Below are 13,358 nucleotides of genomic sequence, written 5' to 3'. Positions count from 1 at the left end.
GCATTCGAGAAGAATGTGTATTCTGCTGTAGGATAAAATGCCCTGACTATATCTGTTAAGTCGATCCAGTCCAGTGTGTTATTCAAAACCATTCTTTCCTTGTCGATTTTCTGCTTAGATGATCTGCCCATTGCTGTACGTGGAATGTTGAAGTCCCCTACTATTATGGTATCGTTATCAATGAGTGTCTTTATGTTTGTGATTAATTGATTTGTATATTGGGGTTCTTCACGTTGGGGGCATAAATATTTACAATTGCTAGATGTTGATGGATAGACCCCTTAATTATTATATAATACATTTCTTCATCTTTTGTTAGAGTCTTTATTTTAAAATATAGATTGTCTGATATAAGTACAGCTACTCCAGTATTTTTTTGATGACCATTAGCATGATAGACTGTTCTCCATCCCTTCCTTTCAATCTACAGATGTTTTTAGGTCTAAAATGGGTCTCTTGTAAGCAGCATTTAGATGGGTCTTGTTTTCTTATCCATTCTAATACCCTATGTTTTGATTAGAGTGTTTAGTTCATTGACATTTAGAGTGCGTACTTAAAGATATGAGTTTAGTGCCATTGTGTTACCTGTAGAATTGGTGCTTCTGTTGATATTCACTGGTCCCTAGTTTTTGTTGCTTTTGCTCTTTTTGTTTTGTTTCATCTTTTCTTTACTCAAGGAGTTCCCCCTTAAAATTTCTTGCAGGGCTGGTTTAGTGGTTATGAACTTCTGTATTTTTTGTTTGTCTGGGAAACTTTTCATCTCTCTTTCTATTTTGAATGACAGACTTACTGGATAAAGAATTCTTGACTGCATATTTTTCCTCTTCAGTATGTTGAATATATCCTGCCACTCCTTTCTGGCCTGCTAAGTTTCTGTGGATAGATCTGCTGTGAACCAGATCTGTCTTCCTTTATAGGTTAAGTACTTTTTCCCCCTTGATGTTTTCATAATTCTTTCAGGTCTGTGTATTTTGTGAATTTGACTATGATATGCTTAAGTGATGGTCAGTTTTTGTTGAATTTAATGGGAGTTCTCTGTGTTTCTTGGACTTTTGTGTCTGTTTCCTTGCCCAGATTAGGACAATTTTCCACTGTAATTTGCTCACACAAAAGTTCTGCCCCCTATTCCCTGTCTTCATCTTATGGGACGCCTTTGATTCAGATGTTATTCCTTTTTAATAAGTCACAGAGTTCTCTAAGTCTTCTATCATGCTCTTTTGCCTTTGTTTTCCTCTGTTTTTCTACTTCATTACTCTCCATAATTTTGTCTTATACATTGCTGATTCACTACTCTGCTTCGTCCATCCTTGCCATTGTGGCAAGATTGCATCTTGGTTATAGCATTTTTAATTTTGTCCTGGCCAGATTTTACTTTTTATCTCTACAGAAAGGGATTCTTAGCTTTTCTCCATCCCAGCTAGTATTTTTTTTTTTTTACCGTGGTTCTAAATTCTAGTTCATACATATTGCTTATATCTGTGTTAATTAAGTCCCAGGCTGTCATTTCTTCCTGTTCTGTCTTTTGGGGTGAATTCCTTTATCATTTTGGAGGAAGAAAAAATTAATAAAATAAAAATTAAAAAATTAAACACAAAACAAATCAAACAAAGGAAGTTAGATCCTAGGCGTGTTTGGTTTGCTTGTTGAAAGAAGCTTGATGGAATACAGAAAAATGGTAAAGAAAACTAAGGAAAGAAAAAAAAAGTTAAGAAATTTAAAAATTAAAAATTTTTTTTAGTAAAATAGAATAAAATGAAATATAATAAAAAATTAAAACTAATAAAGAATAAAGTAAATAATTAAACTTTTTAATTAAAAAAGAATAGAAAAATAAAACTTTCTCTTTATAGAAGATAAAGAAAAGAAAAAGAAAGCAATTTAAATAAAAACAGAAGCAAAAGAAAATGAATAAATAAACCAGCAAACAGAATGAAACCTAAGTGAAGTTACATTCAATTCCCCTAGAACTGAAACTATGAACTATGTCCTAGAACCGGACACGTTGCAGGTGGAGGGACTTGTGCTTGTCTTCTAGGGGGTGTTCTTGGAGAGCACAGTTGGTGAGGCTTAGTATAACAGCTCCCTTCTCCATTAGGTGGCACTGCCTCGCTTACTGGGGTGGATCAGCATGGCAGACATGCCCATGGACATGTGCATGCATGGGAGAGGTGGAAATGGCTTCATCCAGCTCCGTTTCTGGCACAGGAACTTCACACTCACTGATCCATGATTAAGCACCCCTTCTTTGTCTCAGGCCTGTGTCCACTCCCCTCTAACCTGTCTGTGTCCAAGCCATCCACCTGCTAAGTGGCATCTCCCTCCAGAATTTTATCTCAGATAGGCTGTGTTTTAAAACCCCACACTTCAGAGATCTATGCAGCTTGGACCCATGCTGACTCTCTGGGGGAGGGTCTAACAGAGCAATGGCTGGGTACTAGCTTGCCCCAGAAAACGTTTGTGAGATCACACAGTAGCAGAAGTTCAGAGATGATAGCAAATCACAACACATAGCTGGTGCCAGATTTCACCTCACTTTGGAGTCTTTGTCCCAATACCAGCAAACATGGCTGCTTTCCAGGGTCCGCTGGCACATTTGCCTTTGGGGAGGATGTCTGGTCTCTACAAAATGCTCTCCAAGCAGGGGAACTGCATCTCCCCATATTGCACATGGACTCCTCAGATGCTGCTGTCTGCTTCTGGGGATTTGCCCTACTTCCTCACCAGAGCACCACCAGTCACTGAGCTCCACAACTTCAGACTCTGTGCATGTTTATAGAATCTTGGTGTTATTGAAACCCTCTCCTTTCGTCCCATCAGTGGTTTTGGAGAACATATTTCTTGTTCAGTTCCCTGTGAGTGTTTTCACTCTTTCTCTCTCTCTCCAACTACTTTAGAGGTAGTGTTTTTCCTTCATTCTCCTGATGCACTGCACACTCCTCCTTTCTCTGCCTTCTCTCTGCCAAAAGATCTCCTTACCCTCTGTGGCTTTTCTCTCCCCCAGTTCACCTTTCCACACCATGTACCTGCCAAGTTCTGTGGCTCAAGTTATGCAGATTGTTGTGTCAATTCTCAGATCGATTTCCTAGGTGTACAAACTGGTTTGGTGCTGATGTAGTTGCATTTCAGAGATGAGATGAGCTGAGGGTCACCATGCTGCTCCACCATCTAATATCCTCCCTTCCTACTCTTATTCTTGATTCGTTTATTCTGCTTAATTTTTCCATGTTATTTATTACTGCATGAAATTATGTTTAGTCATTTGTTTTCTGTCTACTCACCAGATAATAAACTCTTTGAGAATTAGGGCTTTATTTTGTTCATTGCTTTATCTATAATTTCTAAAACATGGCCAGTAGATTATCAATAAATACTGGATGAATAAACAAATGGATGAATAAATGGATTTTCTGAGAGACCTTTAATCATTTTCTAATTAGTTTCTGAATAAGACCAAAGTTCGGCATGAAACCATGTGTAAATAGGAGAAAGTAATTCAAGAAAAGCCTGAATTAAACCCCATGTGAAAGGAACTTTTCAGAAAGCCATGAGGTGGTGCATGTCAAAAGTAGAAGATACACCAGCTGTGAATCCTAGCTTGAGTTCTCTATGATCTTGGGAAGGTTGTGGTCAGTGGACTTTCCATAAATATGTAAAACTATCTGTATTAGTTTCCTGTGGGTGCTATAAAAAATTACTATAAACTTGGTGGCTAAAAACAACAGAAATTTATTCTCTCATGGTTCTGGAACCAGAAGTCCAAAATCAAGGTGTTGGTAGCACTAAGCTCTAAAGCCTCTTTCAGCTTCTGATAGCTATCAGCATTCCTTGATTTGTAGCTATATTTGCTCCAATCTCTGCCTCCATCTTCAAATGTCCTTCTCTGCATCTCTATTATCTCCATCAAATATCCCTCTGCCTTTCTCTTATAAGAACACTTGTCACTGGATTTAGAGACCACCTGGATAATCCAAGATGATCCCCTTATCTAAAGATCCTTAACTTAATTATCTGTACAAAGATCCTTTTTTCCAAATTAGGTAATATTCACAGTTTCTGATGATTAGGACAGAGTTACAAGGTGGACATATATTTTGGGTGGCATCACCATTCAACCCATTACACCATCCATATTCAAAGTTATTTGGTTAGAAGTAGTATAATTGTTTATCAATATGTATATTTCTCTGGTATCAGATTGTGTGACTTCAAAGAATGTAGCCTTCATTTCATGAGTCTGTAGGAAAAAATGTTTCATGCCAGTCATGCCTAGTTTAATACAATTATTTAAAGTGGTTTTGTTTTGTTTTTTTTTTTTTTTAGGTTCTGTACCTGTATCAAGATGCTCTAAAGGACAGCAACACTGCTTAGGAATGTCTAATATTACAAAATGATGAAAACTAATTCTAGCATCTTACATTTTACCATCATCTTCATGTTACTACTTGAGATCAGAATCCAACTGACTGATGAAAGTGAATTTTTAGTTGATAGATCACAATCAAATCTCTTTCATGTTCCCAAAGACCTATCCCTGAAAACAACAGTCTTAAATATATCACAAAACTATATATCTGAGCTTCAGACTTCTGACATCATATCACTATCAAATCTGAGGATTTTGATAATGTCTCATAACAGAATTCAGTATCTTGATATTAGTGTTTTCAAATTCAACCAGGAATTGGAATATTTGGATTTGTCCCACAATGAATTAGGGAAGATTTCTTGCCATCCTACTGTGAACCTCAAGCATTTAGACCTCTCATTTAATGCATTTGTTGGCCTGCCCATATGCAAAGAGTTTGGCAACATGTCTCAACTAGAATTTCTGGGGTTGAGTGGCACACAATTACGAAAATCTAGTGTGCTACCAATTGCTTCTTTGCATATAAGTAAGGTTTTACTGGTCTTAGGAGACACTTATGGGGAAAAAGAAGACCCTGAGAGCCTTCAAAATTTTAACACAGAAAGTCTACACATTATTTTCCCCAGAAGAAAAGAATTCAATTTTATTTTGGATGTATCAGTCAGCACTGCAGTAAGTCTGGAACTTTCCAATATCAAATGTGTGCTAGATGATAATGGATGTTCTTATTTCCGAAATGTTCTGTTAAAACTTCAGAATAAATCAAGGATATCAAGTCTTACTTTAAACAACATTGAAACAACTTGGAATTTTTTCATTATGATCCTCCAATTGGTTTGGCATACAAGCATAGAGTATTTCTCAATTTCAAATGTAAAACTACAAGGTCACCTTAACTTCAGACATTTTGATTATTCTAACACTTCAATGAAGGCCTTATCTATACACCAACTTGTCACTGATGTGTTCAGCTTTCCACAAAGGTATATCTATGAAATCTTTTCAAATATGAACATCCAAAATTTTACAGTGTCTGGTACACACATGGTCCACATGGTTTGCCCATCCCAAATTAGCACGTTTTTATATTTGGATTTTTCTAATAATCTCTTAACAGACATGGTTTTTAAAAATTGTGGAAAGTTGACTAAGTTGGAGACACTTAGTTTACAAATGAATCAACTAAAAGAACTTGCAAATATAGTTTATATGACCAAGGAGATGAAGTCCCTTCAACAATTGGATGTTAGCCAGAATTTGCTAAGGTATGATGAAAATGAAGGAGATTGCTCTTGGACTACAAGTTTATTAAGTTTAAATTTGTCTTCAAATATACTTACTGACTCTGTTTTCAGATGTCTACCTCCTAAAGTCACGGTACTTGATCTTCACAATAACAGAATAAGGAGCATTCCTAAACCAATCATGAAACTAGAAGCTTTGCAGGAACTCAATGTCGCTTCCAATTCTTTAGCCCACCTTCCTGACTGTGGTGCTTTTAGCAGCCTTTCCGTACTGATCATTGACCATAATTCAGTTTCCAGCCCATCAGCCGATTTCTTCCACAGCTGCCAGAAGATTAGATCCATGAGAGCAGGAAACAATCCATTCCAATGTACATGTGAGCTAAGAGAATTTATCCAAAGTGTAGGCCAAGTATCAAGTGAAGTGGTAGAGGGTTGGCCTAATTCTTATAAGTGTGACTATCCAGAAAGCTATAAGGGAACCCCACTAAAGGACTTTCACGTGTCTCAGTTATCCTGCAACACAGCCCTGCTGCTTGTCACCATTGGGGTCGCTCTGCTGGTGTCGACTGTTACTGTGACTGCCCTCTGTATGTACTTTGATCTGCCCTGGTATCTCCGGATGGTGTGTCAGTGGACCCAGACCCGGCGTAGGGCAAGGAACATACCCTTAGAGGAACTCCAAAGAAACCTCCACTTCCATGCTTTTATTTCATACAGTGGGCATGATTCTGTCTGGGTGAAGATTGAATTTTTACCTTACCTAGAAAAAGATGATTTAATGTTTTGTCTCCATGAGCGAAACTTTGTTCCTGGCAAGAGCATTGTGGAGAATATCATAAACTGCATTGAGAAAAGTTACAAGTCCATCTTTGTTTTGTCTCCCAACTTTGTTCAGAGTGAGTGGTGTCATTATGAACTCTACTTTGCCCACCACAATCTCTTCCATGAAGCTTTTGATAACTTAATCCTGGTCTTGCTGGAACCTATTCCACAGTATTCCATTCCCAGTAGCTATCACCAGCTCAAAAATCTCATGGCACGAAGGACTTACTTGGAATGGCCCAAGGAGAAGAGCAAACATGGACTTTTTTGGGCTAACCTAAGAGCATCTATTAATATTAAATTGATGGACAAAGCAAAAAAAATTGATCACATGTAGATTGAAAAATGTCTGCTGCTTTTGGAAAAATGTTGCTGCTTTTGGAAGTTCCAACCATGACTTTATTTTCATCAACAGAAATGTAAATGCAATTTTGAACGTGTGATATGTATAAAAATACATACTTTCAGGCCCCAGTTCATTTAGATCTGGTAATGAAAATTAATGAAATAATTTTAATTTAAGTTGTTAATGTCTAAGACATAAGGAACTCATCTTTTCTTCTTTTCTTTTTTCTTTCTTCCTCTAGAACTGAATTCATTGAATTTGTCATGTAATCAAGAGAAGTAGCTATTTAAACAACTTTAATTTCTATAGCAGATATCTATAGCTGTTGGTGCCCTTATCATTTCCATTCAGGTTTACCCCTTATATGTTGAAAGCTGCTTATTGCTAATGCTGCAGACTCTTTGCCTGAAGGATTTTCTCCTGGCCATGATAATCCACTTTGCTCACACAAGGGGCAATTTAGAAATGCTGGAGGTTTTTCTTAGAGGGAGCTCTCAACCAATGTCAGGAGGAGAAGTGGCAGATAAATACCCCAAATTTCTCACCCATTTGGGAGATAAATCTGGGGTGTGCTTTATACTATCTCTGAGTTCCCCCAGTAGAATGGATTTCTAATTCTCCATGGTAGAAACAGCTTATTAAGTGTATGTTTTTATTGGCTTCCTTTCTCATATCCTCATTCAACCAAGGGTGTTTCCTGAGGCCACCTCTCAAATAAACTACTTGTAGTTGAATGATTGTCTCAGGGTCTGCATTTGGAGGAACCCAAACCAAGAGTGAGTTACGTCTCATGTCAAATGGAAATTCTGAATCAGGTTTTTTTGTGGCTTGAGATCTTGCTGAGATTCTAGTTGCCTAACCTAGCATGCATGGGAATCTGCTCTTTTGATCAGAAAGAGGAATAGTGTCCACATGTACAGTTTCTATACATAGCATTCTTGTCTTTAAGAACTATTAAAGTAGGGCATGAACAGATTGGAACAGTGCAAGGAATGGACCATATTAGACATTTTTTTCTAGCATAATTTTATATTTTTTATATCCATCAATAATTCTGTCTGTCCTTATAGTCTAACTGCCAGCTCTGAGAGCTGTAGTCAGATAGCATCTTTTCATAGCTGCTCCATGTATCCCTCACTTTATTCCCTGTGGCTTCATTAATAGCACTGCACATAATGTTTGTAGAAGTCTGTTCAACCATTCTGGTATATGCATAAATCTGGAAGTGCTGGAGATACACCTTAAGGAGACTCTTGACCACATAAGGGATAGGACCTATTAGATAAATATTGCTGTCTTTTATTCTTGGGTAAACATTATTATGTTATACACTCTTCCTCAATGAGTTCCTGGTGGGACTGAGGCTTGCTTACTCTGAGATTGGTTTTTCTTCTTTGTTTCATTCTTCTCAGTCTCCTTACTCTTGAGCCCTGAGATTACTTCTCCAAACAAATGACCTGCACACAAAGCTCTTATCTCAGTCTCCATGTTTGGAAGAATAAACCCAAATAACACTTACCTGTACTAGTTGCTTCTTGCCTAATTTACTTAAAATCGATCAGAGCATATTACATAAAGCCAGATAAGTAAAATAAAAATCAAAGAAACAAAAATATACAAGGTATTTCAGAACTAATTAGATTCTTAGAAGTGAAAGTTTTCTCACTGGGCAGTGAAGGAAGACTTTAACTTTGGATTTTTCAAAGTATGATGATAAGAAGTGGAAAGGCCATTCTAAATAGAGAGATGACAGGAACAAAGACAGGAATACCCAGGCCTATTTTGGGACTAGTGTCCCAATTTGACTAGGCCCTTTAATTTATGAAAAATGACAGTGAGATATAATCACGAAAAGTTAGATTAAGATCATGTTGTCAAAGGTCTTGAAAAGTTAAGCTATGGAGTTAGAACTTAGGGAACTCATAATTTAAATTCCTATGAGGTATTATAGCAGAAAGGAAATTAAAATTATGAAATATATGCTTAAAAATGTATAAAAGCTTTTGTTCTGTAATGGAAGTTGCAACAGTTGTTAGGACTGAATTTTTCTTCTCTAGGATGATTGTACTTCCATTTGAATTTCAAGATTTCATACCCAAGCTTCAATACTCAGCACTAGTTGTGTGTTAGTTTGCTAGGGCTGGTGTAAAACAGTACTACAACCTGAGTGGCCTAACCAGTATAAATGTGTTGGCTCACAGTTCTAGAGCCTTGATGTCCAATATCAAGATATCGGCAGTGTTGGTTCCTTTCAAGGGGTGGGAGGGAAGGATCTGTTCCAGGCCTCTTCTCCTTGACTTATAGATGACCATCTTTCTGTCTCCTCACTTTGTCTTCCTTTTATGTCTGTTTCCAAACTCCCCCACACCTTTAAAAAAGATTTTATTTTTAAATAATCTCTACAGCCAATGTGGGGCTTGAGCTTACAATCCTGATGTATTCTACTGACTGAACCAGCCAGGTGCTCCAGATTTTCCTTATTTTAAATAAGAATGCCAAGAATATTGGACTAGGGACAATTCTAATGACCTCATCTTAACTAATAACATCTACAACAACTCTATATCCAAATAAGGTCATGTTCTGAGGTACAGGGGTTTAAGACTTCAACAAATGAATTGTGAGGAGCCCAATTCAACCCATTGCATCTTGAACTCTAAAAAAGCCCTTAAGGAGAGTAATAGAGTCAGTTAAAGTTTATCTAACAAATTCAACATTTTAAGAATAGCAGTTTGATCCATCCTGAATATAAAATTCTGATCTCAAATATTTTAAGGAGGCTGCTAGAAGTTGAAATTGTATTGTTGGAATCCAAAGAATTCCAAATTGAAAGATGAAGAATTCAGGTCAGGTCAATTTATGAAGAAATATATAGTAATGGAAATAAGAAAGATTTCACAGGTAAATGAGAATATTGCAGAATGGGTAAATATTCAAGCTCTGATTCAGAACATTTGGGTTTCAGTTGTAGCTCCATTACTTACATTGCTTACTTGCAATTGACCTTGAATAATTTATTTAAACTTTCTAGGCCTAAATTTCATCATTTGTAAAATATACTCTTAGAGTACCTAGCCAAGACCTTTAGACCTTGATATGAATTAAAGACTGGTTACAATATATCCTCCCAAATGCAGTTTACTTGGCAGGTTTCCAAATGGGTTCTACTGAATCCTTTTTACTAAGATTGGGGTAAGAGGGAGCACATCTGACATCTCCTTGAGGATAAATGGAATTCATAATACACCCAAAACTCTCCAAAAATCCTCTTCTAATCTTTAACTCCTCTCAGACTTTCCAACCCCATTTATTGGCTGGAAGTCAGCAAAGGATTACAAAACCTGTTATCTAATCTCACACTTCACTCCAGAAGCCATAACAAATTAGATTAAAATTGTCCCATTTTTATCAGCCTGTTATACTAATGAAATTGCTATGACATCGTCATTTTATATAGTGATAATACGAGGCCAAAATTTTTGGCAATACATATCAAGGGCTTTAAAATAATTCTATATGTGTATAGGATGGTTTCATATGTTAAAAATATGTAGACCTACTGGGAATTTATCCAAGGGATATAGGTATGCTGCTTTGAAGGGACACATGCACCCCAATGTTTATAATAGAACTATCAACAATAGCCAAAGTATGGAAAGAGCTCAATTTCCATCGATGGATGAATGGATAAAGAAGATGTGGTATATATACATACCATATATATGTATTTATATATACACTGTATATAGTGGAGTATATATATATATAGTGGAGTATTACTTGGCAATCAAAAAGAATGAAATCTTGCCATTTGTAACTCCGTGGACGGAAATAGGGGGTGTTACGCTAAATGAAATTAGAGAAAGACAAATATCATGACTTCAGTCATATGAAGACTTTAAGATACAAAACGGATGGACATAAGGAAAGGGAAGTAAAAATAATATAAAAACAAGACGGGGGACAAATCATAAGAGACTCTTAAATATAAAGAACAAACGGGGTTTGGGGAGGGCTTGTGGGAAGGGGATGGGCTAAATGGGTAAGGGGCTTAAGGAATCTACTTCTGAAATCATTGTTGCATCATGTGGTAACTAACTTGGATTTAAATTATAAAAATAAATTCTAGAAAATAGAAAAAAGAATAGAAAGAAATGCATTGAAATAAAACTGATTCTGTGGGTGGAAGCAAAAAAAAATATGCAGAGAAAGAGGTCTAGATGAAAATATACAAAAACATTATCACTGCTAAACCTGTGTTTGTGTTTACTTTTGCTTTTATAGTTTTCTGTACTTGAAAAACTTATAACCAACAAAAGGAAATTATATCAAAACTAAGTTTTCAACAGCTCCCAGATAGAAGACAAGCAAACAGTTTGAGGAGAGACAGTGTGGAAACAACAATCTGAAAAATGTCCAGGGCACAAAAAGGGGAGTTATTCCCTATTCTAGGAGTGCTCCTCTGAGAGGCAGCATTCACAGAGCCTCTTCAGGAATAAAGGAAATGACTGGTGCTATTTCACTACCCTGTCCCTCAGCATAAACACAGCCACCTGAGGGAAGCAGCTCAGAGAGGACATTGGCTGCCTAACTTGCTTACACCAAGGACCACCCCTCTGTGCTGTCACAGGACTGCTCTCCTCAGTGAGGCTTGCCTCAGTCCCAGCAGAGTGGGCCCCTGCCCCGGAGGACCAGCACAATCTCTGCCCACACCATGTCTCCTGACCAGAGAGTTCTGCAGGGCCTCAATTCTGGTGGAGTTGGTTTCAGGTCTCATTTCACAAGCAGACCAGAGCACACCTAGTTAGTACTTTCTTCATTCAGGCCAAGGACCAAACACTGCCCACAAAGAGAGCCTTTGCAGGTAACTTGGCCTTAAGGATAGAGTAGCAAAAACATAACAGAAGAGCACACACCAGTGACACTCCCTGAAGCACTAGGCCCTGGGCACTACATGACCTCTCCTACTTTCATGAACAGGATACATAACTGGTTTTTCTAACACAGAGAAGAAGACAGAGATTTATTCAAAGTGCCAAGATGGAAGAATTTATTCCACATTAAAGAACAAGATAAGGCCACGGCCAGAGCTCTAAGTGAAACATATATAAGTAACATGCCTGATGAAGAATTTAAAGCAATAATGATAAGGATACACACTCGGCCTGAGAAAAGAATATAAGACGTCAGTGAGACCCTTACCACAGAGATAAAATAGTGAAGAAAGAATCAGTCAGAGATGAAGAAGGCAATAAACAAGATTGGAAATAGGCTTAGCACAAAGAACAGGCTGGAGGAAGCCAAGGAATGGATTAGTGACAAAGAAGACAAAATAATGGAAAATAATGAAGCTGAACAAAAGAGAAAAAGAAGACTTATGGAACATCAGAATAGATTTAGGGAACTCAGTGACATTGATATTATAAAAGTAGCAAGAAGAAAAATAGAGAGAAAGGTGGCAGAAAATTTGTTTGAGAAAATAGTAGCTGAAAATTTCCCTAAGTTGGGGAAGGAAACAGAGTTCCAGATCCAAGAGAAACAGAGAAATCCCATTAAAATCAACAAAATCAGGCCAACACCAAGACATGTTGTAATTTGCAAAATATAGTGATAGAGAATGAATTTTAGAAGCAGCAAGACAAAATTTAAGTCCATAATTTATAAGGGAAAATCTATAAGGCCAGCTGGAGATTTCTCAACAGAAACTTGCAAGCAAGAAGGGAGTAGCATGATATATTCAATGTGCTGGATGGGAAAAGTCTGCAGCCAAGAATGCTCTATGCAGTAAGACTATCATACAGAATAGAAGGAGAGATGAAGTTTCCCAAACAAAAACTAAAGGAGTTTGTGACCACTAAACTAGCCCTGCAAGAAATATTAAAGGGGACTCTGAGCATAAAGAAGAGACCAAAAGTGACAAAGACAAGAAAGGATCAGAAAAACATCCCCAGAAACAATAACAAAACAAGTAATAAAATGGGAATAAATACATCTGTATCAATAATTTCTTCAAATGTAAATGGACTAAATGCTCTAATCAATAGACACAGTGTGTCAGAAAGGATAAAAAAAAAATCTACCTGCCAATGCTGCCTCCAAGAAACTCATTTTAGACCTTATGACACGTACAGATTGAAAGTGGGGGGAAAGAGAAACATTTAACACTCAGTTGGATATCAAAAGAAAGCCAGAGAAGCAATACTTATATTGGAAAAACTAGAGTCTAAGACAAAGACTGTAATAAGAGACAAAGAAGGGCATCACATAATCATAAAGGGGACAATTCAACAAGAAGATATAACAGTTGTAGATATTTATGCACCCAACATGAAAGCACCCATATATATAAAACAATAACAAAGGAACTAATTAATAACACAATAATAGGAGAGGACTTTAACATCCCACTTACATGAATGGACAGATCATCTAAATAGAAAAGCAACAAGGAGACAATGGCTTTGAATGACACACTGGACCAGATGGACGTAACAGATAGATTTAGAATATTCCATGCCGGAAGCCGGCTCTGGCCAGATCCAGAGGTCCCTGAAGGATGGATGTTGTTGGTGAGGGA

General features: G+C 37.1%; 1 protein-coding gene across 2 annotated transcripts in view; it reads left to right on the top strand.

The window, feature by feature from the left end:
• The window catches only part of TLR1 (toll like receptor 1), a 47,663-nt gene extending 39,364 nt beyond the window's left edge, over positions 1–8,299 (top strand). For both annotated transcript variants that reach the window (XM_039226970.1, XM_039226971.1), the window contains exon 2: positions 4,321–8,299. In XM_039226970.1, the coding sequence (XP_039082901.1) occupies positions 4,388–6,772 (2,385 nt within the window). In that variant the 5' untranslated portion in view covers positions 4,321–4,387 and the 3' untranslated portion in view covers positions 6,773–8,299. The remainder of the gene's footprint in view (positions 1–4,320) is intronic.
• Positions 8,300–13,358: the final 5,059 nt, after the last annotated feature.

Source organism: Hyaena hyaena, unplaced genomic scaffold (genome assembly GCF_003009895.1).
Source record: "Hyaena hyaena isolate Hyena2069 unplaced genomic scaffold, ASM300989v1 scaffold_24, whole genome shotgun sequence".
Classification (NCBI taxonomy): domain Eukaryota; kingdom Metazoa; phylum Chordata; class Mammalia; order Carnivora; family Hyaenidae; genus Hyaena; species Hyaena hyaena.
This window is presented reverse-complemented; position numbering and strand designations above follow the sequence as displayed.